The 26,917-nt window shown below is 56.7% G+C and overlaps 1 protein-coding gene across 1 annotated transcript; it reads left to right on the top strand.

Moving 5' to 3' along the window:
• Positions 1-6,618: 6,618 nt before the first annotated feature.
• Positions 6,619-26,865, top strand: HSPA12B (heat shock protein family A (Hsp70) member 12B). The gene is made up of 13 exons (XM_079783360.1): positions 6,619-6,743; positions 12,072-12,131; positions 14,636-14,733; positions 15,750-15,874; positions 18,622-18,808; positions 19,158-19,262; positions 19,539-19,655; positions 21,541-21,715; positions 22,548-22,634; positions 23,076-23,180; positions 23,286-23,544; positions 24,382-24,485; positions 25,076-26,865. Exons 2-13 carry the CDS (start codon positions 12,089-12,091, stop codon positions 25,735-25,737), a joined length of 2,067 nt encoding a protein of 688 aa, XP_079639486.1. The 5' UTR covers positions 6,619-6,743; positions 12,072-12,088; the 3' UTR covers positions 25,738-26,865.
• The last annotated feature ends 52 nt before the right edge of the window (positions 26,866-26,917 follow it).

The raw sequence follows: 26,917 nt of genomic DNA, 5'->3' as shown, positions 1-26,917 counted from the left end.
GGGAAGGGGCTGCCCGTGGGGCAGTGTCCATGCAGAGTTCTTAGATATGGGGCCGATTCTGGTGCTTTGGGTGTCCTACGGGGTATTAGGGAGGTGGGACCCCAGGGCCCTCTTTGTATGAAGGAGGAGGTGCCAGCTGCCCTTGCAACAGTGGAGATAGGGCACCACCAAGGCTGAGCCTTGAACTCCTGGCCACGGGCAGGGCCTCCCACATTCCCATCCCCAATGAGGGACATTATGCAGACAGAGGCTGTGAGCCAGAGAGAGGAAGTCCACCAGGGTGGGGGCAGGTGGAGTAGTTCCGGGAAGGAAGCCCACACCTCAGGAATCTGATAGAGGAATACTCTGGAGGCCTCTGTCCCAGGAGCCCCACCTCCTGCCCCCAGCCATCCAGGGGATCTGCCTCTGGGTGCCCAGGTACTCCCTCCCCTCACCAGCCTCCTGCAACATGTGGCCCAGGCAAGAGCACAGACTCTGGGACAAGCCCTGGGTCTGTGCTCTGTTCTGCCTAAGTCTCAGCTTTCTCCTCTGTAGAATGAGGGTGGAGAGTCCTCCCTCTGCTCCCCACAGGGCGTTGTGGCAGCAGAAGTGGCAGAGTAAGGTACCCAACTAGGTACCAGCACACCATGAGGCACAGTCAACAGGTTCTACTGCTGTAAAAAGCCTCTGCCCATGCCCAGCTGGTGTAGCTCAGTGCTTGAGCATTGACCTATGAACCAGGAGGCCACAGTTTGATTCCTGGTCAGGGCACATGCCCGGGTTATGGGTTCGGTCCCCAGGAGGGGGCGTGCAGGAGGCAGCCGATTGATGATTCTTTCTCATCATTGATGTTTCTGTCTCTCTCTCCCTTCCTCTTTCTGAAATCAATAATATACTATACTAGAGGCCTGGTGCATGAAATTCGTGCACGGGGAGGGGGGGTGGGGAAGTGGTGTCCCTCAGCCCAGCCTGCACCCTCTCTAATCTGGGACCCTCTCACAATCCAGGACTGCTGGCTTCCAACTGCTCGCCTGCCTGCCTTCCTAATTGCCCCTAACCGCTTCTGCCTGCCAGCCTGATCACCCCCTAACTACTCCCCTGCCAGCCTGACTGATGCCTAACTGCTCCCCTACCAGCCTGTTTGCCCCTAACTGCCCTCCCCTACAGGCCTGGTCACTCCTAACTGCCCTCCCCTGAGGTCCTGGTCCTCCCCAACTGATCTCCCCTGCAGGCCTGGGTCCCTCCCAACTGCCCTTCCCTGCAGGCCTGGTCGCCCCCAACTTCCTTCCTCTGCCAGCTTGGTCACCCCTAACTGCCCTCCCCTGAAGGCTTGATCGCCCCCAACTGCCGTCCCTTGCAGGCCTGGTCCCTCCCAACTGCCCTCCCCTGCTGGCCATCTTGTGGCGGCCATCTTGTGTCCACATGGGGGCAGGATCTTTGACCACACGGGGGCAGCAATCTTGTGTGTTGGAGTGATGGTCAATCTGCATATTACTCTTTTATTAGATAGGATAGAGGCCTGGTGCACGGGTGGGGACTGGCTGGTTTGCCCTGAAGGATGTCCCGCATCAGGGTGGGGGTTCCCTTGGGGCGTGGGGTGGCCTGAGCGAGGGGCCTATAGTGGTTTGCAGGCCAGCCATGCCCCCCGGCGACCCAAGCAGAGGCCCTGGTATCTGGGGTTTACTTATCTTCTACAATTGAAACTTTGTAGCCTGGAGCGGAGCCAAGCCTTCTGCTTGCCAAATGGTGGCAGCCATTTCTGTTTGGATTTATGTATCTTCTATAATTGAAACTTTGTAGCCTTAAGTGGAGGCCTGGGCCAGCCAGGGTGTGTGGAAAGCTTGGCTTCCTCCATCGCCAGGGGCAACCCTAGCCTCCTGCTCTTTCCAGCTCGTGGCTGCCACCATTTCTGTTTGGATTTATGTATCTTCTATCATTGAAACTTTGTAGCCTTGAGTAGAGGCCTAGGCCAGCAAGGGCAGGCGGAAAGCTTGGCTTCCTCCATTGCAGGGGAAACCCAAGCCTCCCTCCTCTTCTCTGTGGCCGTAGCCATCTTGGTTGGGTTTATTTGCATATTTGCTCCTGATTGGCTGGTGGACGTGGCTTGTGGGTGTAGCTGAGTGATGGTTAATTTGTATATTACTCTTTTATTAGATAGGATACTGTATATACCAGAGGCCTGGTGCATGAAATTCGTGAACTAGGGGGGTGGGGTCCCTCAGCCTGGCCTGTGCCCTCTCGCAATCCGGGATCCCTTGCTCCTTACCGCTCGGCTTGCTGCTCCTTAGCGCTACTGCCACTGCGCTCGCCAGCTGTAAGCCCGGCTTTTGGCTGAGCAGCACTCCCCCTGTGGGAGCACATTGACCACCAGGGAGCAGCTCCTGCATTGAGCATCTGCCCCCTGGTGGTCAGTGCGCATCATAGCAACCAGTTGTTCTGGTCGTTCCATCCTAATGGTCGCTTAGGCTTTTATTATCTACACTAATAAAAGAGTAACAAGCTAATTGACCGTACCTTCGTGACACCCACCAGCCAATCAGGAGTGAGTATGCAAATGAACCCAACAAAGATGGCAGGTTAATTTGTATACGCAGGCGCCGAGCGGCCGGGGGCAGGGCAGGATCCTCTAGGCCTATTGGTAGTGTGGGAAGGCGGAAAGGTGGCTCTGGCCAGAGCAAAGGCGGTGCCGGCAGCCAGGGGAAGGAAGGCCCACTCTTACACGAATCTTCATGCATCAGGCCTCTAGTATATATATATATATATATATATATATATATATATATATATACACATATATTTTTTAAACCTCTGCCCACCCTACCCTTCCTTCTGAGGTAGGCTGTGGGGGCACTAACCTCCCCCTGATGCTCATGCACTTGAGTTCATGTGTGTATGCATGTGCCCCAAGCTCTGAGGCTTGGGCAGGGTGGAGAGAAGACTGAGAAGTTTTCTCCACAGCCCCTCAGCACACATAGGCTTAGGTGGGGGGATGATGTGTCCTAAAGACAAACGTCACCTCTGCCCTAAAGCTGCCATGCCAGGCCAGGCAGAGGGCCTCAGGAAAGGAGAGCCTTACTCCTGCCTCCAAAACCAAAGAGTCTTCCTAAATGCCCCACCTGGTGGTGACCAGGGCGGGGGGCTCTCCGAGAAGACACAATAGGACCCAAAGGGCCAGTTTCTCCCTGGGTGTCCAAACAGAGAAGGATGTTTCCTCCAAGCAGGTCACAACTGGCCCAGGTGGAGCAACAGAGCAGAAGCACAGGGGCAGGTGTGCTGGAGGGGCAGGAGATGGGGCTGGAGGTTAGGGCTGGGAAGGGCAGCTTGAGAGGTCAGTCAAGGGCAGCCCACACCTGGGATCTCTGTTTCAGCTAATGGGGAACTATGGAGAGTATGGGAGTGGTGAAGCAATGGGACCAGATTTGCACCTTTTTTAAAAAATATATTGTTTTATTGGTTTCAGAGAGGAAGGGAGAGGGAGATTGAGATAGAAACATCATTGATGAGAGATAAAATCATTGATTGGCTGCCTCCTGCACGCCCCCCACTGGGGAGCGAGCCCTGACCTCCTGGTTCATAAGTCGACGCTCAACCACAGAGTTATGCCGGCCAGGCCAGATTGGCACCTTTGAAAGTCTCCTCCAGTTGCAAGATAGGGATGGACTGGAGGAGCAGGGCTGGCAGCACTGGCATCCACGGGAGAAGATCCTGAGCAAAGGCCAGAGGAGGGAAGCCTGGCCTGAGAGAGACGGCTCCTGGAGGACACTCTCAGAGGCTGATCTTCCCCTCGCTGCCCCCATGGGGAGAAGCAGGAAGCCGCTGAGGTCAGTGGGTGGGCCCACAATGGCACCCAAGGGAAGAGGAGGGAGGTGCAAGAGCACAGAGAGGACAGTGAAGGGCAGGGGATCTGCAGGACACTTGTCCACGCCCACCTGGGCCCAAACCTTCTGATGGCAATTGACTGGAACCTCCTCTAACTTGGAGCAGGATTCATGGGGATTATTGGCTGTCCTCTGTCAGACTGGAAGCTGCCCAAGGGTGGGGGCCTGAGACTCCCAAGTCAGGCTGAGCTAAGGGGGCCTGACATGGAGGAGGGGGAGGGCAGAAGGCTGCCAAGCAGGAGGGCGCCCAGAGATCCCCACCCATGAGTCTTCATTCCTGCTCGGAGCCTGCTGCCAGCCCCTCCGAGAGGAGCCAATCTGTGGAGCTGAAGATGGGGATGGAGGGAAACTGGGAGGAAAAAGGAAAAACAAGAGGCAGGTTGCATTTGAGGGGCCAGACCTTGCGCCTCTTCCCCACACACTCACAGACAGCCCCACTTCAGTCCTCCCAGGCTTTGTTCAGCCTCTGAACTGAGAGGAAGGCCTGCCAGCACACACTTGTTACACACTCACAGACACAAATAGAAACACTCACACACAGCCCTAGCTGGTTTGGGTCAATGGATAGAGCGTCGGCCTGTGGACTGAAGGGTCCCAGGTCGATTCTAGTCAAGGGCACATGCCTAGGTTGCGGGCTGGAGCCCCAGTAGGGGGTGTGCAGGAAGCAACTGATCTATGATTCTCTCTCACCATTGATGTTTCTCTCTCTCTCTCTCCCTCTGCCTTCCTCTCTGAAATCAATAAAAATATATTTTAAAAATAAAAATATTAAAATACACACATCACAAGAGAAACACTCAAACACAAACATACATATACACACAGTCACAGATACAAGCAAACATACCCACACACATACACATACCCACACACACACACATACCCACACACATACACATACCGCCACACCAACAGAGACACACTCAGAGCAGCCAGTGGAGGTTGCCAGGTAGTGACATCCAAAATTGTCTAGTGCAGCCCTAGCCAGTTTGGCTCAGTGGATGGAGCATCGGCCTGCGAAGTGAAAGGTCCCAGGTTCCATTCCGGTCAAGGGCACATGCCCGGGTTGTGGACTTGATCCCCAATGGGGGACTTGCAGGAGGCAGCCAATCCATGATTCTCTCTCACCATGGATGTTTCTCTCTCTCCCTCTTCCTTCCTCTCTGAAATCAATAAAAATGTATTTTTAAAAAATTGTCTCGTGCAGCACACACCCTCCCCCCAACCTCCTTGCTGGTGGCTCTGGGGCAGTGGCCCTGCCAATGACAACAAGCCTAGGAGAGGTGACAATTTAGCTGGGAGCCTTTTAGCTGGGCAGAGAGGAGGAGGGAGGAAAAATGGCCCCTGCAAAGGTTTGGAGTGGGAGGCAACTGTGATGCTCAAAGAACTGTGGGAGCCTTGTCTTGGGAGAGGGTTGGGAGAGCAGACAGAGACCAGGTACCTTAGTGCGGAGAGCTGGGCTGAGCCACCCTGAGCCTCTGGGGCACGTTTGGTGGAGGGAAGGGGCCTGCTCAGGCCCTGCCTGAACAAGGAGGTCCTGGGGCCCTGCCAGTGGCTCAGATGGTTGCAGGTTCATTCTTGGTCAGGGCACTTACCTAGGTTGCGGGTCCAATCCCCTATGGGAGGTGATGGATTGATGGATTGATGTTTCTCTCTCTTTCTCTCTCTCTCTCTCTCTCTCTCTCTCTCTCTCTCTCTCTCTATCTCTCTCTCTCTCTCTCAAATCAAATAACAAATAGTCGCCCATCCTGAGCAGCTCAGTGGTGGAACATCAACCTATAAACCAGGAGGTCACAGTTCGATTCCTGGTTAGGGCACATGCTCGGGTTGCAGGCTCCATCCCCAGTGCAGGAGGCAACTGATCAATGATTCTCTCATTGTTGATGTTTCTGTATCTCTCTCCCTCTCCCTTCCGCTCTGAAATCAATAAACATACATTAAAAAAAAAAAAAAAAGGAGGTCCTGGGGGGCACAGTCAGCTGCCTTACAGGGGCTTAGCGAAAGGGGGTCTCCACCCTGCAGACCCCCTTTTGGAGGCCACATCCCAGCATCCCCAAGAGGACCTGGGTTAGGTCAGGGGGAAGTCTGTGCGACCCCACAGGAAAGGAGCGGGTGCTCCTGGCTGAGGGAAGATGAGTTCTGGGGGAGCCCCTGCCAGCAGTGGGGACCCAGCCGGCAAGCACCCTTCTCTCTAGGCCTCAGACTTCAGCCAGGACAGAGCCAGGCCCACTCCCAAGGGCTGCCTTCACCCTCAGTTGGCCTCCTGTCCCTCTCACCCTTGGAGACCAAGCTAGGATGGCAGGGTGGGGGGTCTGGGTCCAGGGACTGGGGGGGTCTGGGACAGGGCACTGTGAGGGGCCTGGGGGGGCTTTCCCTCCCCAGCATACAGCTCGCCCCGCGGGCTGGCCTAAGCGGAGCCCGAGGTGGGCCTGTTGGCGCAGGCAGGGGCCCCTCCGCAGCCGAGCCGCAGGAGGCCGACAAGGGGTATGGAATTCCTCTCCCCTCCCTCCCCGCCCCTCCTCACCCTGCCCCCCCACCCCACCCCACCCCCCGGGCTGCTGGGGAGCCGGCCGCCAGGCGCTGGAGCGGCTCAGGGAGGGGCCCTGGACGCCGGGCCAGGCTGGGCCCCTCGGCGGAGGCCCCGCGCAGGCAGGCCCCGCCCCGGCCTCGCACATCTGGGCTGAGAGCGCGGGGCCCACCCGGCGGCGCAGCCGCGCGGCCATCCGGCCTGGGGGAGGGGGCGGCGGGCGGGGTGGGCGGCGCGGGGCGCGGGCGGGCGGCGAAGGGACGGGCACGTCGAGGGCTGCGGCCGCCGCGCAGGGCGCTGCCACGGGCTGTGGGGCCGCGGTCGAGGCGGCGGGCACATCGCGCTGTCGGAGGGCCGAGGTGAGTCCCGGGGCGGGGGGCTCGCCGGGAGGAGAGAGGCGCAGGGGGCAGCGCTCCACCCCGGGCTGTCCCGTCCGGGGCTGTCGGCCGAGACCCCGCCACAGGCTTCCTGCGCCCGGGGCGCGGGGTTGGGGACAGATCGCGAGGCCCTCTCTCCAGCGGGACTGTGGCTGTGGGCGCCCCTCCAGGCGATGGGACCCCCCACGCTCCGCAGAGTGAGGGGCCGACAGACTCCTTGCTGTGGGATGGGGGTGGGGGGGGGAGGCTGGGGGGCTGCTCGAGGGGCCAGTTTGTGGAAGGCAGGGTGCCCAGACCTGAGGTAGACACCTGGGGTGTGTGTGTGTGTGTGTGTGTGTGTGTGTGTGTGTGTGTGTGTGTGTTTGGGGGGCGTCTTGGAAGGGAGGGGCGGTAGTCCGGACCCGTGGTCCCCGAAGTTCTAGACTGGCGGGGTGGCCGGGGAGCCAGAGTTCCAGCCTGCGGACTGGCCTCCTGCGCAGGGAACTCTGGTTTTCCTCGGTGAGGCCGGCTTCCGGGTCCAGGTGGGGTGGGTCTGGGCTCCCTGCAGGCCGGCGGGGCCTGTCGGTGAAGCAGGCTTGTGTGGGGGAGACCCTGGGGGGGAGGGAGCGCTAAAATATGGACCCCCTGTGAGAGCAAAGGCAGCCAGTTGCCCCAGAAGGTAAGGGCGGTGATGGGGGGACCGGTGGGCCGAGGATGGGAGGGGCTTCAGGGCCCGGGCTCTGTGGGACAGAGGTTGTTTGTGAACTGGCTGCTCCCATGATGAGGACCTACTGGGTGGGGCAGGATGCAGGGAAGGACGGGAGGGGCCATTTCTGTCACCCCTGCCCCAGCGCAGAAGGAGGCAGCCTCCCACTGGTCCCTCTGGCTTGAGAGAAATGCCTGTGGCCTCTGCCTGCTGGGAGTCCAGTCCTGTGCCATCAAAGGGCTGGCAGGTGCTGAGAGAGAGCAGTGGGTGGGAGAAGCTGGAAATACGTGGGAGAGAGAGGGGACCTGCACAGATCTGGGTGGGCTCTTTGTCCTCACGGGCCGAGGACAGGTACATGTGGAGCCCTGAAATCCGGCAACATGACGTGTCCCCAGCGCTCTGGGAGCCATAGGTACTCAGCCTTGGCACCCTCACCCCAGGAATAGATCCTTGGAGAATTCTCTCCATCAGGCAAGAAGTCCTAGGCCTTGTGATTTGGGGAGACACTCTAGGATGGGAGTCTCCAGTTTCAAGTCCCTACTCAGCCACACCCTGTCCTTGTCCCCAACGACTGATTGATCATGTCAATTGGGTAGAAGTCAGTGCCAGAAGTCATGGTGAAGCTGGAGATTAGAGGTCGATATGAGGTCAAGGGCTAGGGGTCGTCAGTCCATGGGCAAGGATGGGTCAGTCCAGGGGCAGGGTTAAGGATCTGTGTCTGTGGGTAGGGTAGGCGTCAGGTTGGGGCCAGAGTTTAGCCTGTGCTTGTAGTCAGGAAATGAAGTTTCTTTCTGTGTAAATCAAACTGCCGCACCCAATGATTCTTAAACCCAAGCAGTGGTAGTCTGAAATTAACAGGCCCCTGGGACAGCGTCTTCCTCGCCCCCATTTCCAGCCAGGGACTCTGCCCAGACATACAGCTTTGGGAGTTGAGGTTGTCCTGAGCCCCATGTTCATCATTCTCCTTAAATCTTTCTGAGTGTGTGTGCATGATGGGGCAGGGGGGGGGGGCATGTCCTGAAGACAGATGGTGCTGCCACCCCCTCCACCTCCACCTCTCAAGGAATCAGCAGGATCCTCCTTTTTTTAAATATTTTTTATTGATTTCATAGAGGAAGGGAGAGGAAGAGAGAGATAGAAACATCAACGATGAGAGAGAATCATTGATCAGCTGCCTCCTGCATGCCCCACACTGGGGGATCGAGCCCACAATCCAGGCACGTGCCCTGACTGAGAATCGAACCGGGACCTCCTGGTTCATAGGTCAACGCTCAACCACTGAGCCATGCCAGCTGGCCGAATCCTCCTTCTTTAATACAAATTGATTCCGGTCTTCCCTCCCTCCCTAAAGAATGAAGAATGACTACAATAAACTCTCAGTAAGACCAAAATCTTCTATGAAGAGAAATTCAGAATCCACATCCTGAAGGGAAAGAATACTACTCACATCTGTCCAACTCCCTGCCTTTTGTCAACCACCTATTTTTTAAAAGACATATTTTTATTGATTTCAGAGAGGAAGGGTGAGAGAGAGAGAGAGAGAAACATCAATGAGAATCATTGATTGGCTGCCTCCTGCACGTTCCCCACTGGGGATCAAACCGCCCTTGACTGGAATTGAAAACGGGACCCTTCAGTCCCCAGGCCAACGCTCTATCCACTGATCCAAACTGGACAGAGCTCAACCACCACCTTTTTTTTATCTGAACTTGATCGTCACAAGCCCCCTATGCGACCCATTTTGCAGTAAAGGCACCAGGGCACAGAGAGGCAACCAGGATACACTCCACCCAGGTGCCATAATAGGTCCTTGCCAGCCCTGAGACCCCAGTGTAAGGCACTCAGTGAATCACACACTCAGAAATGAGAGGTAACTGGACCAGCTTCAGACAGCTGGGGAGATTATAGGCACTCAATTTGGATGTGGAAACCAGCTTAGAGTGACGACCCCTGACTCTTTTTTCCTGGTGGCTCTAGATTATTTCTCCTCCAGATACAATAGCCTTGGTCCAGAAAATCCATTCATTCATTCAACGAAGTGTTTCTCCGGCACTTAGCTCAGAACCTGGCACAAAGAAATGCTCAATAGGTTTTTGCTGAAGAATTGAAACAATGTACAAATGGGGCTGCCAGCTTCTCCTTTGTGGCCTAGATCCAATGTGTGCTGGTAAATGTTTTACAGTCAACACTACAAAAGGGAGAAAACCCTGATTTGTAGTGTTTGCCAATTTCTGTGGTGTAAATGCTCCCACCATGGCCGATTTCAAGCTGCCAATGTGATGTCAATGAGTGTGGAATTGGGAAGCGATGTAGAGAATCTGCTTTTGCCAGCTGGTGGGAATCAGCTCCAGCATGCCACTCCATCACCCTGAACTGGGCTCCTGTCCCTGGCTCTCAAAGCCTGTACCCACCCTGTCTATTTGCTTTCCTTTTCTCGGCATCACCCAGCTGCTCTAGGAACACCCGTGACCCGCCCCTGTCTTTCCCCCTGATTCTGATTCCTGGACATCCAACTTTGCACCTCCAATGAGAGCAGGATTGAGTGTATCTGGAAATCTCCATGGTGCTGGCCATGTGGGAGTATCCTGGACATGTCTGCATGTCTATGCATGACGGGGCTGAGTTGTGTGAACTGTGCATTAGCAAGGATGCATGTGTGTATGTGGGCGGGGGAGAGGAGTGGGTATGACAGTGCCCACCTGTGTCTGTTGGTGTTCTATTAGCAAAACTTCTTGGCTACAGAGAGGGAGTGGGCTCTGGGCAGCTCCCCTTGAGCTTTATGCTCCTCCGGATACTGCGCATACATCAGCTCCTGATCTCAGCCATCTTCCTGGAAGTGCGAGCTCCATTCGCCTACCCTCTGCTCTCCCCTCACCTAGGCCTACCTGGCTCCCACCGCTTCTCGTCCTTCCACCAAAATGCAGCCCTGGGCCGTTCAAACAGGTGTTTCCAGTCTAACAACTGAGATGCCATGAAACCACAGCAGGCACCTAGGTCTCCTGGGCCAGCCCACCTTCCTGGAGTCAGCCTTTATGGAAGGGTCCTTTCCCTTCCCTTCCCCCACTCTGCTTTCTGCCAGTGACCCCCAGACACCCATCTCCACCTCAGCTTCTCCCTGAGCTCTAGATCACATATCCTCTGGCTCCTTGGTCTGCTCCCTCAGCAGTTCCTGAACTCCACCCAGAACACTGCCCCTTGCGCCCTGTGAGCCTGTGTCTGTGGGTAGGGTAAGGGTCAGGGGAGCTTGCCCTTCTCCGCTGTTCTCCATCTGACCACCCCTCTGCCAGTTTGAGCCAGATACTGTCATCCCTGACAACTTCTTCTTAATCCCCATATCTGATCCTGCCATCCTCCATCAGCCCTGTTGGTTTTAACCTCTAACTTAATTGTATCCGCTTCTGTCTCAAGACACACGGCCAGGAGCATCATCAGTCGCCTGGAGCCCTGATTGTGCTTCTGCTTCCATACTGTCCCGCTGCAGTCCACACCCCCATACAGCCAGGGGAACTTTTAAAAACGCAAATCCGGTCCTGCCCCACCTCCACTCTGCCGCTTCAAAACTTTCAAGACTGCCCCACCGGGGTAGCTCAGTGGTTGAGCATCAACCTATGAACCAGGAGGTCACGGCTGAGCCCCGGTTGGGGCATATGCCCAGGTTGTGAGCTCAATCCCCAGTGTGGGACCTGCAGGAGGCTGCCGATCGATGATTCTCTCTCATCATTGATGTCTCTATCTCTCTCTCCCTCTCCTTTCCTCTCTGAAATCAATAAAAATATATTAAAAAAAAAAAAAACTTTCAAGCCAAAACTGGTTTGGCTCAATGGATAGAGCGTTGGCCTGCGGACTGAAGGGTCCCAGGTTCGATTCCAGTCAAGGGCATGTGCCTTGGTTGCAGGCACATCCCCAGTAGAGGGTGTGCAGGAGGCAGCTGGTCGATGTTTCTCTCTCATCGATGTTTCTAGCTCTCTATCCCTCTCCCTTCCTCTCTGTAAAAAATCAATAAAATATATATTTTTAAAAACTTTCAAGATTTGCTGTTGCCCTTCATGTAAAACCAGATCTAAAATAGGGTCCAAGAGGGCCTGCCTGCAGGGCCGGGCCAGGCCAGCCCCTCTCTCCAGCCTTACCATGCTCTCCTCCCTGCCGCGCTTGTAACCTGCTGTGACCTTGGCTGCATCATTTGTAATCTCAAATCCACGTGGGTGTTTATCTGATTATAATCAGTTCCCGCCGGGTTGTGGGCCCCTGGGGCAGAGACAGTGTCTCTCCGGGGCTGTCTCTGATGTCCCCCAGCACCTGGCACAGAGTGAGCACCAAAAACATTTATTTTCATCCTGATTCCAACAAAGCAACTGTTAAAAAAGACCTTTTTGAGAAAGGCTGGGAACTGTGGACAGAGCATTAGATGAGATTAAGGAATTAATTTTGTTACACATGATAATGGTGCTGTGGCAATGTCTATCTGTTGGAGAGACATATTGAAGAATTTATAGGTGAAACAACATGATGTCTGGTATTTGCTTCAAAAGACTCCAGCCAAAAATAAATAAATAAAACAAGTAAGCATTCAATGAGGGAACAAAGGAACAAATAAATGTCATTTGCATGTCTGTTCCTGTTCACAGCCTCAGGGCCTGCAAAGATGCTGGCTGTCCCGGAGCTGGGCCTGCAGGGGCTGTACATTGGTAAGAATCCCTCACCTTTGCCCCCACCCACCCTCCACTTGCCCTTGTCTGGATAGGGGTACCTCTCCCAGAAGTTCCTGAGGGAGTATGTGTGTGCAGCTAGGGTTTGTGCACACTTCACTCCTGTGTGCACACAGGACATATTTGTTCATGGGACCCTGCGCGCGCGCATGTGTGTGTGTGTGTGTGTGTGTGTGTGTGTGTGCGCGCGCACAGAGAAGTTCTGTGTGCAAAGGACTCTATGCATGTGCATGTTTTGTGTGTGTACAGGACCTGGTTTTGTGTGTGTGTGTGTGTGTGTCTATCTGTCTGTCTGTCTGTCTATCTGTTTGCTGTGGGCAGATCTCTGTGCACAGGGCCTTGTATGAGACTGTGTATATCTGCAAGTAGGTCTATGTGCACAGAATTCTGTGTGTGTGTGTGTGTGTGTGTGTGTGTGTGCAGGGGCGGGAGGCCAGGAGGCAGGAGGGACACTCCTCAGGAAGTCCACTCACAAAGACCTGGTGGGCTGGGCCTTCCTTCCTGCCTCCCTTCCCAGGCTCAGGCCACACAGCGCCTTGGCCCTTCAAGCTGGAGCTGGTGGCAGGGCCTAAACCCATGCTGGCCGCCTGAGGAAAGGGAGCCCTGAGGCTGTGACCAAAATGTCCCTGCCTCTCCAGCACCCCAAGACAGACCCCAGCCCTGTCCAGGCACTTTCTAGAGTCCCCCTCACTTCCTGCCCCTCACATATGTTCCCAGGGTACCCAAGGCCGGAAGGGCTGGGAGCTGCCAGGGCAGCCGCTGCGGGAGCACAGGCCCTGGGCCCCGGCTCAGCCTGAAGCCGAACAGTTTGCTTTGTCCATGGCTCTTTATGCCAGACTCCATCATGCCCTCATCCCCAGGCCGGAATCTCGGGGCAGCCCCAGTCCCCCTCACAGGAGCCCTAGGAAAGCCCAGAGTGTGGTGACAGGCCACCAGCCCACGCCTGGGGGATGTCCAGCAGACAGACCCCTGAGCTGCCTGAGCTCCAAGCCAGGCTTTGGGCTGCCTTCTGGGGCTGTGTTGCTTCCTTCCACTGAAGGTCCAGCTCAGTCCTGGGCCTGTGAGAGAGGCTCAATGGGGCCCCATGCCCCCCAATGCTGGCTCCATGTGTATGTGTTGTTGGGGGGGGGGTTGGGGGGATGACTTGGTATTCACTTCCTGTTTTTATGGACACTCCTCAGCTCAGGGCTGGGCTGGGGCGCTGCTGCCCTGCCTTGATCCTCACAGGCAGCCAGCTGGGCCTGTCTTTGGCCCTTGGGGGGAGTACTAGGGGTACCGGTGTATAATGCGGATTTTTTCAATAGATGGAGTTACACATATGTTGATATATATGCGATTTGACATGTATGCTATTCTGTTGTATTGCTCCTTCAGATTACCACTTGTTCCGATCGATGGCACACACACTTTCTGAGCAGCACTTCAAAACGTACGAAGAAGTAGAAAATCGGGTCTCTGAATGGTTTGCCTCAAAACAAGAAAAGTTCTATTGGGATGGTATCCACAAATTACCTGAAAGATGGGGAAATGTGTAGCTAGCGATGGACATTACTTTGAATAAAGCACTTTTGGTGTTTCTCTTGAAATTATCGTGTTTTCTTTGATTACAAAATCCACACTATTAACTGGTTAATAGTCAATCTGAATTTTTAACCTGTTAACAGCTAATCCGCATTATTAACCGGTTAATATGGATTTTGTAATCGAAGAAAGCACGATAATTTCAAGAGAAACATCAAAAGTGCTTTATTCAAAGTAATGTCCATCGCTAGCTACACATTTCCCCATCTTTCAGGTAATTTGTGGTTACGGTCCCAATAGAACTTTTCTTGTTTTGAGGCAAACCATTTAGAGACCCGATTTTCCACTTCTTGGTACGTTTTGAAGTGCTGCTCAAAAAGTGCGTGTGCCATCGGCCAAAACAAGTGGTAATCTGAAGGAGCGAGGTCTGGTGAATACGGCGGGTGGGTTAATACTTCCCAGGCAAGATCTTTTAACGGGTCTTTACAAGGAGAAGGGGATTGCTCTCTCAGGTTCTGAGAACCCTGTGGCTGAACTCTAGGGGGAGGGGAGCTTCCCCACCTTTCATGGTTTCTCCACCTTCCACCCCACCCCAGGCAGGAGCTCAGCCACCCCACCCCTCCTGCTCTTCTGTATCTGTACTCAGTCTAACCCCCCACACACTGCTTCTCTGTCTCTCCCCTCCCCCACTGTGTCTGAGGGGTGCCGGGGGAGAAGAGGAGTCCCCAGGTGAGGCATGGGTCATCCTCCAGGGATGGTCACCTCTAACCGATAATAAGCCCTCAGCCTGCTCCTGCCTCAGGTGTCTCTGCTCAGTCTCGTCCTTCCTCCCCTCCCACCCATCCCCCTTCTTCAGCAGGGCACCCTTGCCTTGGCCCAGCAAGGACCGATGGGAGAGCCCTTGGCCCAGCTGCCAGCCCCCTACCCTGATTGTGCCACAATGACTTCCCCTCTCTTTGCAGGCTCCAGCCCAGAGCGGTCCCCCATCCCCAGCCCACCCGGCTCCCCAAGGACCCAGGAAAGCTGTGGCATTGCCCCCCTCACACCCTCGCAGTCTCCAGTAAGCCTGGCGTGGGGATCTGTGTGGTGGGTGGCCCGAGTGGTGTGGAGGCGCGACGGGGGCGGGGGGCGGTGCTCCAGAAAACAGGACCTGGCAGGGCCGGGGCAGGGCTGGGGGTACCACCGTGCCTCCTGCCTCAGCACACCCCAGTCATGCTCTCTGCAGAAGGGTTAACCTTATGCGACCTTGCACTTAAGGGGTAACGATTCTATTGAGGTGAGCCCCGGTATTAACACCCAAATACTCGCTCCAGGATGACATCCAGGGGCTGTTGCAGCTCACCTGCCTGGGGCGGGCGTATTTCTGAGCATATGGTTTTTTCAGGGTCTGCACTGGCCCTCCCAGAGTTACCCCACCCCCCTCCTGTCTAGTATAGCCCCACCTGAGGAAGGGGAGACACGCTGCTAAAAAATACATGGTTTGGAAATTACTAGCTTGAACTATCCAGGACGTAACCCTCCCCCAAGCCCGCTGGGTCATGTCACCCCAGACAGCCTCACCCAAATTATCGAGCCTGGGGGCCCCTTTGTACTCAGGGAGCCAGGCCTAGGAGAAGGCAGGGGCCACTCTGGGCACGTGCACGGGGCCTCTCTCCTCTGCCACCAAACCGACCGCCTGGTTGTGTCACTGTGGCCGCAAAGATCAACAGGGTCAAATACACACAGGCCCGTGTGCTGTGAAGCTGCAGGAGCAGCGTAATTGCTCCCAGCTGGACCCGGGCTGTGACATGGTGTGAGATGGGGGTGGGCTAAGGCTGTGCAGACAGAAGGTGGGCAGAACCAGAAGCCAGGAAAGCAGGAGCTTGAGCTAAAAGCTGCGCGGGGCTACCTGAGAGGCAGTTGGCATCTCCGGGGACCAGCCTGGAGCCTGGGATGGGAGAGGAGCCCAGGCAGACAGGCAGGTGGGAGGAGGTGAACCAGGGATGGGCTGGACCTCAGCCAGGAAAGGGCGGGGCTCCCATGTACACCCAGCCTGGCCCTGGGGCTGCTCCCTAACTCTAGGTCTTGCACTTGCAGAAGCCGGAGGCCCGGGCCCCCCAGCAGGCCTCCTTCTCTGTGGTGGTGGCCATCGACTTCGGTACCACTTCCAGTGGCTATGCCTTCAGCTTTGCCAGTGACCCTGAGGCCATCCACATGATGCGGTGAGGCCCACTGGGCTGTGAGACTGGGTGGGGGAAGAGGGGCTGGGCCTGGTCCCAGAAGTCCTGTCACTGAGGAGACATGGGGTACCCTCAGAGCTCCTGCCACCCCAAGTCTGGGCTCCCCTCTGGGGTGAAAGTTTGGAGGATGGCCCTTGGCCTGTGCCCCCAGCCTCCATTGGAGCAGTTCCCTGCCCTCTGCAGGAAACGTTGGGCTCTGTTTTTAATTCTAAAACATTTTATTGAGGTATAACAAACATACAGGAAAGCACACAAATATCTGGGCTTGCTTACAAACACATGCACACACATATATGTGTGAATATATGTGTGTGTGTGTATGTGTGTTTTAAATAAAAGTGGGATATCATACAATTTGTCTTCTTTATTTTTATTCTTTATTGATTTTAGAGAGAGAGGAAGGTAGAGGGAGAGAGAAACATCAATATGAAAGCATAACATTTATCGACTGCCTCCTGCACGCCCCCTACTGGGATTGAACCTGAAACCTGGGCATGTGCCCTGACCAGAATTGAACTGGCAACCTTTCGGTGCATGGGATGATGCCCAACCAACTGAGCTCACTGGCCAGGCCCCATTTGCCTATTTTAAACTTTCAACACTCTTTTGTACACATTTCATGTCAATACATAAAGCTACCACTTTCCTTTTAACAGTTGCATAGTATTCCATAGTATGGATGTTTCCAAATTTATACATTCTTCTACTGATAGTTTTTTTTATGTGTGTGTGTGTTTTGTGTGTTGTTTTTTTTTTTGAGGGGGGGGTCCTCTAATTTTTCACTATTACAAAAAATGCTGCAAGGAATCTCCTTCCTTGAAAACTTGTGCTGGGATTTTATGGAGTAGATTCCTAGAAGCAGATTCCTATGTCCAACATCTCAAATGAAAACAAGGACATGAAGGATCAGAGGGCTAACCGAGTTGACACGAGTCACACAGTTGTTATGAAAGAGATGGTCAAAAAATCCATCCTGATGTCGAGTTTATTTGAACAAAACATTTCTTTAAACCTGCAGACCCTGATCCTTAGAGTGTATCTTAGTGGGGCTGCAGCCAATAGGTAGAGCTATAGAAGACCCCAAAGCTCCCAACCCAGACTGAAATGGGGGATCAGGAGCATCCCCAGGGCCCCGGAGGCTGGATGGAAGGGTGGATGGAGAGACCAATAGTAAGGTCACTGCCCCACAGATACAGGGACTTGATCTTCATGAGCCTGGACTGTCGTTCCCCTTTCTCTGCTCCCCCATATCCACATGAAGCCACAAAGGCTCTGAGCATTTACAGCCCCCTCGGGTCAGCACAGAGCAGCTGAGGCCACGCTGCGCCCCATGCTGGAGCCAAGGACACACGAAGGGACACTGCCTCTGTCCTGTGGAGGTGACAGTCACAGGAAGTCACTGGGGGACATCCTGGCCTCCTCCCAAGCCTTCCCCACCCCTACCAGCCACCAAGTCCCATCATTTCTGTCTCCTTAATATCTCTGGAGTACCATCCACTTCTCTCCACGGCCACCACCCTCTCTCACCTCTCTCACCTGGATGGTTTTTATTCTCCGTCCTCCCTCCCCTCCAGGCTGTTGCTACATGGACACCTGTGACCTTTCTAAAGGCAACTGTGATCATGCCTCTTCACTCCCCAACCTAACCCCCAGCAAGAGAGAATTCCGACAGGGCATTTGATGTTCTTCTTTTTTTATTTTTTTTTAATATATTTTATTGATTTTTTTACAGAGAGGAAGAGAGAGGGATAGAGAGTTAGAAACATCGATGAGAGAGAATCATCGATCAGCTGCCTCTTGCACACCCCCTACTGGGGATGTGCCCGCAACTAAGGTACATGCCCTTGACCGGAATTGAACCTGGGACCTTTCAGTCCGCAGGCCGACGCTCTATCCACTGAGCCAAACCGGTTTTGGCTGATGTTCTTCTTTAGCTGACCTTAACACTCCTGTCTTTTCTCCTGCTGCATTTTGAGCTCACCTACAGCTAGTTCTCCTGTTCTTTCACATCTCTAAGCGTTTGCACATACTGTTCTTCTACCTGGATTCCCAGTACCTTCCCCAAAGGGCCACAGTGGCAAGCGTGGCCTAGAGGAGTCAGGAAATCAGGGAAGATTTCCAGGTCAGAGAGCTGGGCAGGGAGTTCTGGGTGGAGGTCTGCCTGTGACTGTGAATAGGGAGGTTTGGAATGTCATTCAGGTTTGGGGGGACCTGGCAGAGGTGGCATCAGCTGGGGTATTGCTGGGGTCAGATAGGAATGTCGTGAATGCCTTAAAGGAGCTTGGCTGTGGAGGACGGCCTTGAGCGAGGCGAACTAGCTGGCTGGAGAAGGCCTCTGTTGGAATGCTGGAGAGACACGTCAGGAAGCCAGACCCAGGCAGATGGATGGATGATGGCTTGCTGCTTCATGTTAAGGGTGCAGGGAGGCGAGGTCAAATGACGAAGGGAACCCAGAATGCCGGGTGCATCCTGTAGCCCCATGAATAGGGAGGATCCAAGAGCAGCATTCATGGAGATTTAACTGGATTCCAAGCACCGTCTTTATTTTCACAAAAACCCTAAGAGGCAGGTACTGTTATTATTCCCATTTTACAGTAGGGAAGACTGAGACTAGGGGAGGCTAAGTGGCCTGCCAAGGTCACACAGCTCACCCCAAAGCCATTATGCAACCCTCCCCGCCCCCCAAGTGAGGGTTGCCGCTGACCCCACTGATAGCCCTGTCTCTACAGGAAATGGGAGGGCGGGGACCCAGGCGTGGCGCACCAGAAGACCCCCACCTGCCTCCTGCTGACCCCGGAGGGGGCCTTTCACAGCTTTGGCTACACTGCCCGTGATTACTACCACGATCTAGACCCTGAGGAGGCTCGGGACTGGCTCTACTTCGAGAAGTTCAAGATGAAGATCCACAGCGCCACTGTGAGTCACATTCCGGCTCAGGACCAGTTCCAGCCAGGGAAGCGGGGTCAGGAGGGGAAGGGGCGGGCCCAATGGAGGGTGGGCAAAGAGGAGGGCGGGGTGTGGTGGCTAAGAGGACAGGAGCTTGAAAGTAAAAAAGGGATGAAGGCACGGCTGAGGGTGAGGATAGGGTTAGAGGAGAGGCGGGGCTAAAGAGGGGCTGGGGACAGAACTAAAGGGAGATTATAGAGCGAGTGGGACGATGCCCAAGAGAATAAGCACCAGGAAACAGGGTGATTTTAAGAGAGAGGTCGTCGGGAAATGGGGCAGAACTATGGCCTTCTGCAGAGTGGCCCTGTGTCCCTGCCAGGATCTCACCTTGAAGACCCAGCTGGAGGCGGTCAATGGAAAGAAAATGCCTGCCCTGGAGGTGTTCGCCCACGCCCTGCGCTTCTTCAAGGAGCATGCTCTCCAGGTGCGCTGCGGCCCCATCCCCAGGCCCACCCTTTCCCCTTAGCCCATCCCGTGCCACTGTCAGAGGTCAGAGGGCATCTTCTCCACTCCCCTGCCTTCTTGTCTGGTAGAGCCTGCATGGGCCATAGAGGTGTTGGTGGAGGGGTTGGTGTGAGGGGTTTTCCCAACTCTGCTGGAAAGCTCTTCCTGAGGCTTGATTAGTTCTTCCAGCTCCCACAGAGGGCTGAAGACACCCCACTCAAGCCAGCCGCTCATCTCACTGCCCCTCCTGCTCCAGGAGCTGCGGGAGCAGTGCCCATCGCTGCCGGAGAAGGACACTGTGCGCTGGGTGCTGACGGTGCCCGCCATCTGGAAACAGCCCGCCAAGCAGTTCATGCGGGAGGCTGCCTACCTGGTGAGGACATGCCGGCAGAGCAGTGGATGTCGCTCGGGAGGGCCCCAGGGAGGGCCCCATACATCCCCTCACTCACCCCACCACCCTGGGACCAGAGATTCATTGTGGGAAGACCTCCAGCCGTGACTTGCTGGGCATTTTGGCCATTTGTTGCCACGGGGGGAGGGAGGTGGCTGCAGGAACAGAGGACTGAGGGACAAGAGGCACTGCCCAGGCCAGCTTAGCCAGTGTCTTAAGTCCGGTTTCCTAAAAGCAGAGCCCAGGATGGGAACTGTGCATTGTTCTATTGAAGGACACTCAGGAGAAAGGGGGGGGGGGGGGGGAGCAGGACAGGAGAAAGAGCTGAGCAGAGATGTGGTCTCAACTGGAGTGTGACCTCAGCCTGACCCCATGGAGCGCTCTGGAGGGAGAACTGCACCCCCGTGTTGGCCACAGTGAGGCAAGGGGGCCAGTTTTTTGTTACTGGCTCCTGGGGAGAGGGGGATCCTCTCCAAGTGAGGTGGTTCCCATTCGGCCGAGGGCAGCTCCAGAAAAGGGGGCAGCTGTGAGCCAATAGCAGCCACACTCCCAGTTGCGGGGCAGGGCACTAAGAACATCCACTTTATCCAGCATCAGTATTTTCAGGAATCCACCACCACCACAGCCCCAACCACTGTATGTTCCTGAGCGCAGGAAACTGAAGGGAGGTGGTCTGGGCCAGAGTTCGCTGGTTTTCCTACCGTAAGAGATACCCAACGGTCTGGGGAAAGGATGGGTGGAGCTCAGGCACCCCCTCTCTAGTAGAGATGGGGGGCGGGGGGAAAGGAACAGCCTTCCAGAGCAAGGCTCATTTCTCGGTCCTGACCCTGGGGCTTTGGAGGACACCCTAGGACCTACAGAAGGGGTCTCGGGGCTGCCTGTAGACCCCTTGGAGGATACCAGGGCCCCCAGTGGGTCAGGCATGCGCCCAGGTGCCTATGCTTGTCACTGAAAGAAGCTAACCCTAAGCCTAGTGGGCATCCCCCTGCAAAGACCAGAATGAAAGCAAGGCTGTGTCCAGCTAGAACAAGCACGCCCTTCCCCCCAGCCATAGTGCCCCTCCTCCTGCCAGTTTACCCACTCTGCTTCCTCCCACACCGTTCCCTGGCTGCCAGCTCAGGAAGGGCTGGCCCTGGCAGGAAGTCTGGATACCTACCCCTCCCCACCCCCGACCTTGTCAGAATCCAGGGAATCCCACAAAATCATAAAAGACCTTCCACAGGGATTCCCCCAGCCTGATGCAGGAAGTAACAGCTCCCAAATGGTTTTCTTCCCGCAACTGGCCTGTCTTGGTGCCTGGGATTTCACTAGGCGTGTCCTTCCTCCTACATGAGATTCCCCAGGAACAAAGTTCTCCTGGGAGTGGGGAGGCCTGTGGCCACTGTGCCACCAGCCTGGTGAAGGAGGAGGCCTCAGTGAGCCAAAGGGGGTCCCCACCATCTCATTTGATTGATGGTCTGCCCATTACCGCACCCCCACCCCCCCACCCCCCCACACACACACTATGCTAGAGTCCCCACTAACACCTTCAGCCAGTGCCCAGCTGGCCAGCCAGCCCTGCTCCGGTGAAGGGGACCTTGCTGCAGCCCAGGCCACACTGGGCAGCTCAGAGGGCCAGATCCCACGGTGCCCTGGGTTTTCACTCTGTCTAGGGTCTCTTCCTGCTGGGCAGCCCCACGGTGTTCTCCACAGGGCAACTGCGGGGCAGCTCCAGATTTGTGCAGCATGGAGGGGCCTGAAGGGCTAGCATGGGTGGGGGGTGATGGGGAGGAGATGGGAGCCCCACAGGCCCTGGGTGCCTGCCCTGGGGCCATCTTAGGTGTGACAGCCCACGGTGCTCCTGGCCCTGCCCACAACCTATCTCCAGGCGGGCCTGGTGTCCAGAGAGACTGCAGAGCAACTGCTCATCGCCCTGGAGCCTGAGGCGGCCTCGGTCTACTGCCGCAAGCTGCGCCTGCACCAGCTCCTGGACCTGAGCTGCCGGGCCCCAGGCAGCGGGCGCCTGGGCGAGCGCCGCTCCATCGACTCCAGCTTCCGGCAAGGTGAGCCATCTCCAGGGCCACTGAGACCAGAGCTCAGCTTTGTCCGGCATGAAGGAGAGCCCCCCCCCCCCACACACACACACACATACACTCTGGAGAAGCCCACGAGAGGGCAGAAATATCCCACCTGGAGTTCAGTTGGAATGAGGAGGCACAGCCGTGACCGGGGGAGCCCAATCCCAGGGCTGAGGTTTCCCCTTGCCCTAGGGGAGTACTGTCTGAGGAGGGAGGACTCAGCCTCGCCCTGAGTTTGGGGTCTGAGGAGATAGCCTAGCCTGGGGAGGGGTGCTTGGGTACTGACAAAGGAGGAAGTCAGCCCCCTCTGAGCCAAGGGGAGGTCTTCAGGCGCGTTCCCCTAAACAACCCCTGGATCCTCCCCTCCCCTCATGGCACATCAGCTGCTCCCCTCCACCCCCCACATCAGCCCCCAGCTCCCGCTGCAGGACCAGGCACTGAGACAGCTACAGTCAATCAGCCTCGTTTATTGTGACAGGGCGAGGTACAAGCCCTGAGCTCCCTGGGTCCCCCGAGACCTGCCCTGCACACACACGCCGCTCCTTCAGACCCTCCCAGCCCTGATTTCCCACAGCCTGAGCCCTGGTCCTGCAGCCAAATACTTCCCCTCAGCTGTCAGGAGATTATCCCGTCAGGTTAATCCTCCAGACCCTTGGGGGGTCAGCACCCCCTTCCCCTTCAGGAGTGGAGCAGGAGTTTCAGGAGCGCTGGCTGCTCCAGGTGCTGATGGAGGGCGTTGGCGGGAGGACGAGGATTGAGTGTGGGAGCTGAGACACCTCCTTCTAACCTCACTGTCCGGCTCCCCCTCCACCCCCAGCCCGCGAGCAGCTGCGAAGGTCCCGCCACAGCCGCACGTTCCTGGTGGAGTCGGGGGTCGGAGAGCTGTGGGCAGAGTTGCAAGCAGGTGGGGAGACCGGGATATGGCGGGATATGTCTTGGGCCCTCCAGGCCCCTATACACTGATGGCTGGAAGGGAACATTCGGGAAGTTGGCTCCAGCTCCTAAAAACCCCTCCCGCCAACATCCGCTGTATCTAACCTGGCAGTCCCTTCACAGCCACCTGCACCCTCACCCCACTCACAACCATGCCCCTAACTCATGCTCCTTGCAGAGTTGCAGAGCCCTGGACCATCCCCCCTCCCCCGCACCCCACACATACACATACCTCGTGCCCCTACCCGGTGGCCTTCGGTTCAAGAACCTGAAGCCTCTCACACCTCCACATCGCCACCCCTGCAAGCAGGACTCAGGACCTGCTTGGAGCAGGGCTGGAGGCTGGTCGGGAGGAGGCGCAGGGCTGAGGGTGCAAGGCAGGCCACGAGAGTGTGCTCACGCTCCGCTGCAGGAGACCGCTACGTGGTGGCAGACTGCGGAGGCGGCACGGTGGACCTGACCGTGCACCAGCTGGAGCAGCCCCATGGCACCCTCAAGGAGCTCTACAAGGCGTCGGGTGAGTAGCCAGGCCCTTGATACCCAATAGCCCTTGATACCCAGCCGCCAATGCCCTCTGGCCGCCGTGTCTGCACCGGTGCCTTCATCCCCTGCCCCACCCCAGGTGGCCCCTATGGCGCGGTGGGCGTAGACCTAGCCTTCGAGCAGCTGCTGGGTCGTATCTTCGGCGTGGACTTCATTGCCACCTTCAAAAGGCAACGGCCAGCAGCCTGGGTAGATCTGACCATCGCCTTCGAAGCCCGCAAACGCACGGCAGGCCCTCACCGTGCGGGGGCGCTCAACATCTCCCTGCCCTTCTCCTTCATCGACTTCTACCGCAAGCAGCGAGGCCACAACGTGGAGACGGCCCTGCGCAGGAGCAGGTGTCTTGGGGGCCATGGGCTCAGGCGGGGTGTGCGGATGGGGAAGGCCCCTGTAAGGGAGGGTGGAGGCCGCAGCGGGCAGTGGGCGTCAGCCTAAAGCACAGCTCGCACCGCCCTAGCCAGCCCTGCAGCAGGGGCGGCGCAGGAGTAGCCCAGCTAGACTAAGCGGCCCCAACTGGAGCAAGGGAATCATGGGCCTCGGGAAAAGGGCCAACATCTATCTTCTCTCCCCTCATCCCCCTACACACACACACACACACACACACACCCCTCTTTCCCCTACACACACACACACACACACACACACCCCTCTTTCCCCCTACACACACACACACACACACACACACACACATACACACACACACCAACGTCTGTCTTCTCTCCCCTCTTCCCCCTACACACACACACACACACACCCCTCTTTCCCCTACACACACACACACACACACACACACCTCTTTCCCCCTACACACACACACACACACACACACACACACACACACCAACGTCTATCTTCTCTCCCCTCTTTCCCCTACACACACACACACACACACACACACACACACCAACGTCTATCTTCTCGCCCCTCTTTCCCCCTACACACACACACACACACACACACATACACACACACACACACACACACCGTGCTAGGAGGCTAGGGAGGCTCCTCTCCGGAACTTCATGCCTGGAACAGAAGCAGGCCCGGCTGAAGCCCCCGAGAGAGTGGGGATTGGGATAACACCTAAGGTGCAGTCAGTGCCCAGGCACATAGGCTCGGGCCAACAGGGGTACCCAGGACCCTGACATACGGACCTGTACCCCCTTCACCCGCAGCGTGAACTTCGTGAAGTGGTCCTCACAGGGGATGCTCAGGATGTCTTGTGAGGCCATGAACGAGCTCTTCCAGCCCACAGTCAGAGGGATCATCCAACACATAGGTGAGCGCCGGAGCTTGGGTCCTCCATTACCCCCACATACACACCCAGATGCGGGCATAACTGCCCCCGTTAGTGCCTGGAAACCCCCACACATCCGTACACTGGAATGAGACCCAGAATCATCTGGAACCCTGGAGGAGTCAGTGCGTTGGGAAATAAGAGCTAGGAGGGATTGTGTTAGTCTTGCCAAGTTAAATAACCTCTGGTGCCTCAGTTTTCTAATTTATAAAATGGGGTGATAGTATCGGGTTCCCAAAACTGTTATCACAGGGATTTAAAGGAGCCTAAGTATCTAAAGAGCTCAAAGTCTTGTGCGCAGTAGGCATTTATCAGGTGCATATCCTTCCCTCAGGGCCTCCATGTGGGGGGAGGGGTGTGTTGTTGGGGAGGCAGAGCCCTCAGTGAAAGCGCTCAATGTTTTTCTTCATCAAAATAGGGCAACGTTTTACAGTTGAAATGGCTAGTTTCTAATTGCCAGGCAGGTGGCGAGGAGGTGCCAGTGGCCGCGCAGTGGCAGCCTCAGCAGCTCAAACTGTCCCTCTCCCCTTCCCTCCTCCTCCTTCCCCCCACACCTCCACCCCATCCCGCAGAGGCGCTGCTGGCGCGGCCGGAGGTGCAGGGGGTGAAGCTGCTGTTCCTGGTGGGCGGCTTCGCCGAGTCAGCGGTGCTGCAGCACGCGGTGCAGGCGGCGCTGGGCCCCCGCGGCCTGCGCGTGGTGGTCCCGCACGACGTGGGCCTCACCATCCTCAAGGGCGCCGTGCTGTTCGGGCAGGCGCCCGGGGTGGTGCGGGTGCGCCGCTCACCGCTCACCTACGGCGTGGGCGTGCTCAACCGCTTCGTGGACGGGCGCCACCCGCCGGACAAGCTGCTGGTCCGCGACGGCCGCCGCTGGTGCACCGACGTTTTCGAGCGCTTCGTGGCCGCGGAGCAGTCGGTGGCGCTGGGCGAGGAGGTGCGTCGCAGCTACTGCCCGGCGCGCCCCGGCCAGCGGCGCGTGCTCATCAACCTGTACTGCTGCGCCGCCGAGGACGCGCGCTTCATCACCGACCCGGGCGTGCGCAAGTGTGGCGCGCTCAACCTCGAGCTCGAGCCCGCGCCCGCTGAAGGCGGCCCGGACGCCGCCGGTGCGCCCCCCGGACGCCGCGAGATCCGTGCCGCCATGCAGTTTGGCGACACCGAAATTAAGGTCACCGCCGTCGACGTCAGCACCAATCGCTCGGTGCGAGCCTCCATTGACTTTCTTTCCAACTGAAGGCGCGGGTGGGGTGGGGTGGGCGGGGTGTGGTGCCAGCCAGGTTCTGTCCGGCCCCGCCCACTTCGGTCCGGGGCGCGAGGGACCTGGCAGGGGCGCGCAAACATCCTAGTTCTGGTGTCAGCGCTCCTTACCCCGCCCCCCTGCCCGGGGAGATGAGGTCGCAGGAGGGTGGGTGGGGAAACATCCAGAGCCTCTGGCTTTGGGATTAGGCCCAGACTGACTGTAAGGCTGAAGGGCTCTGCCAAGGACTGGGGTCAAGGAGGCTTGATCGGCACGCCCATAGGGAACACGTGACTCCGAAGGCAGAATGCTCCAGATGACTGGATCCAGGCCAGAACCGGGGGTGGGGGGTGGATGCAGTTGGGAGGGAGAGGCCAGGCAAGGCCCATGGTGGAGGGGCAGCATGGAGGAAGGGGGTTGGCTGGGACTGGGCAGTGCACTGATTGGTGGGCTCAGCCCACAGGGAGCGGGCAGAGCAGCCCGGTACCACAGGAAAGTGACTGGAAGCTGACACAAGAGGGACAGGGGTGGTAGGTGCTGACCACCCCAGTATGACTGTTAATTGTAGAAAGGGCAGTAGCAGGCTAATGAGAAGTGTACAGGGTGAAGGCACTTATGAGGGAATGTGGGTAGCATGCTGGGGGCGGGCTTTCCTTCGGGACAGATGAAGGCCCCAAGGGCAACCTGTGAATGACCCACTTGAACCCTATCCCAGCCACGAAACGGGGGAGGGACTTTAGGAGGACAAAGGGGACACTAGGGACTGTCTCAGCTCTGCCAGACAACTCAATGTGCCATTAATGCCCGCCCAGGACATGGAGCAGCCCTACCTGCCCAAGGTGACAATAAAGCATTTATGCTGGTACCTCACAAGAGGGAACCCCAGTTATGTAGTAGCGGGGGCCTGAGTTCCAGAAAAAAAGGGAGAAAGCTTTCAGCTGTGCATGGGGCTGGGAATGATCAGAAAGAGGATGCTGGTGTCTCCTTGTCAAGTATCCCAAACAGAACTCCCCCACTCCATAAGGCCTCTCTCTGACCTGAGCAGGACGGCCCTCTCCATTCAAACTCTCTTGGCAACTGTTCTCAGGCCTAAAATGCCATCACTGTAGATAGCTCTTTGGGGACTAGGACTATAATACCACACAGTTCCCTTGCCTCCTAAAAGTAGGAGCTTGGC

The sequence above is a fragment of the Cnephaeus nilssonii genome, assembly GCF_951640355.1.
Source record: "Cnephaeus nilssonii genome assembly, chromosome: 11".
Taxonomy (NCBI): Eukaryota; Metazoa; Chordata; class Mammalia; order Chiroptera; family Vespertilionidae; genus Cnephaeus; species Cnephaeus nilssonii.
Note: the sequence above shows the minus strand (reverse complement) of the source record. Positions and strands in the feature narration are given on the sequence as shown.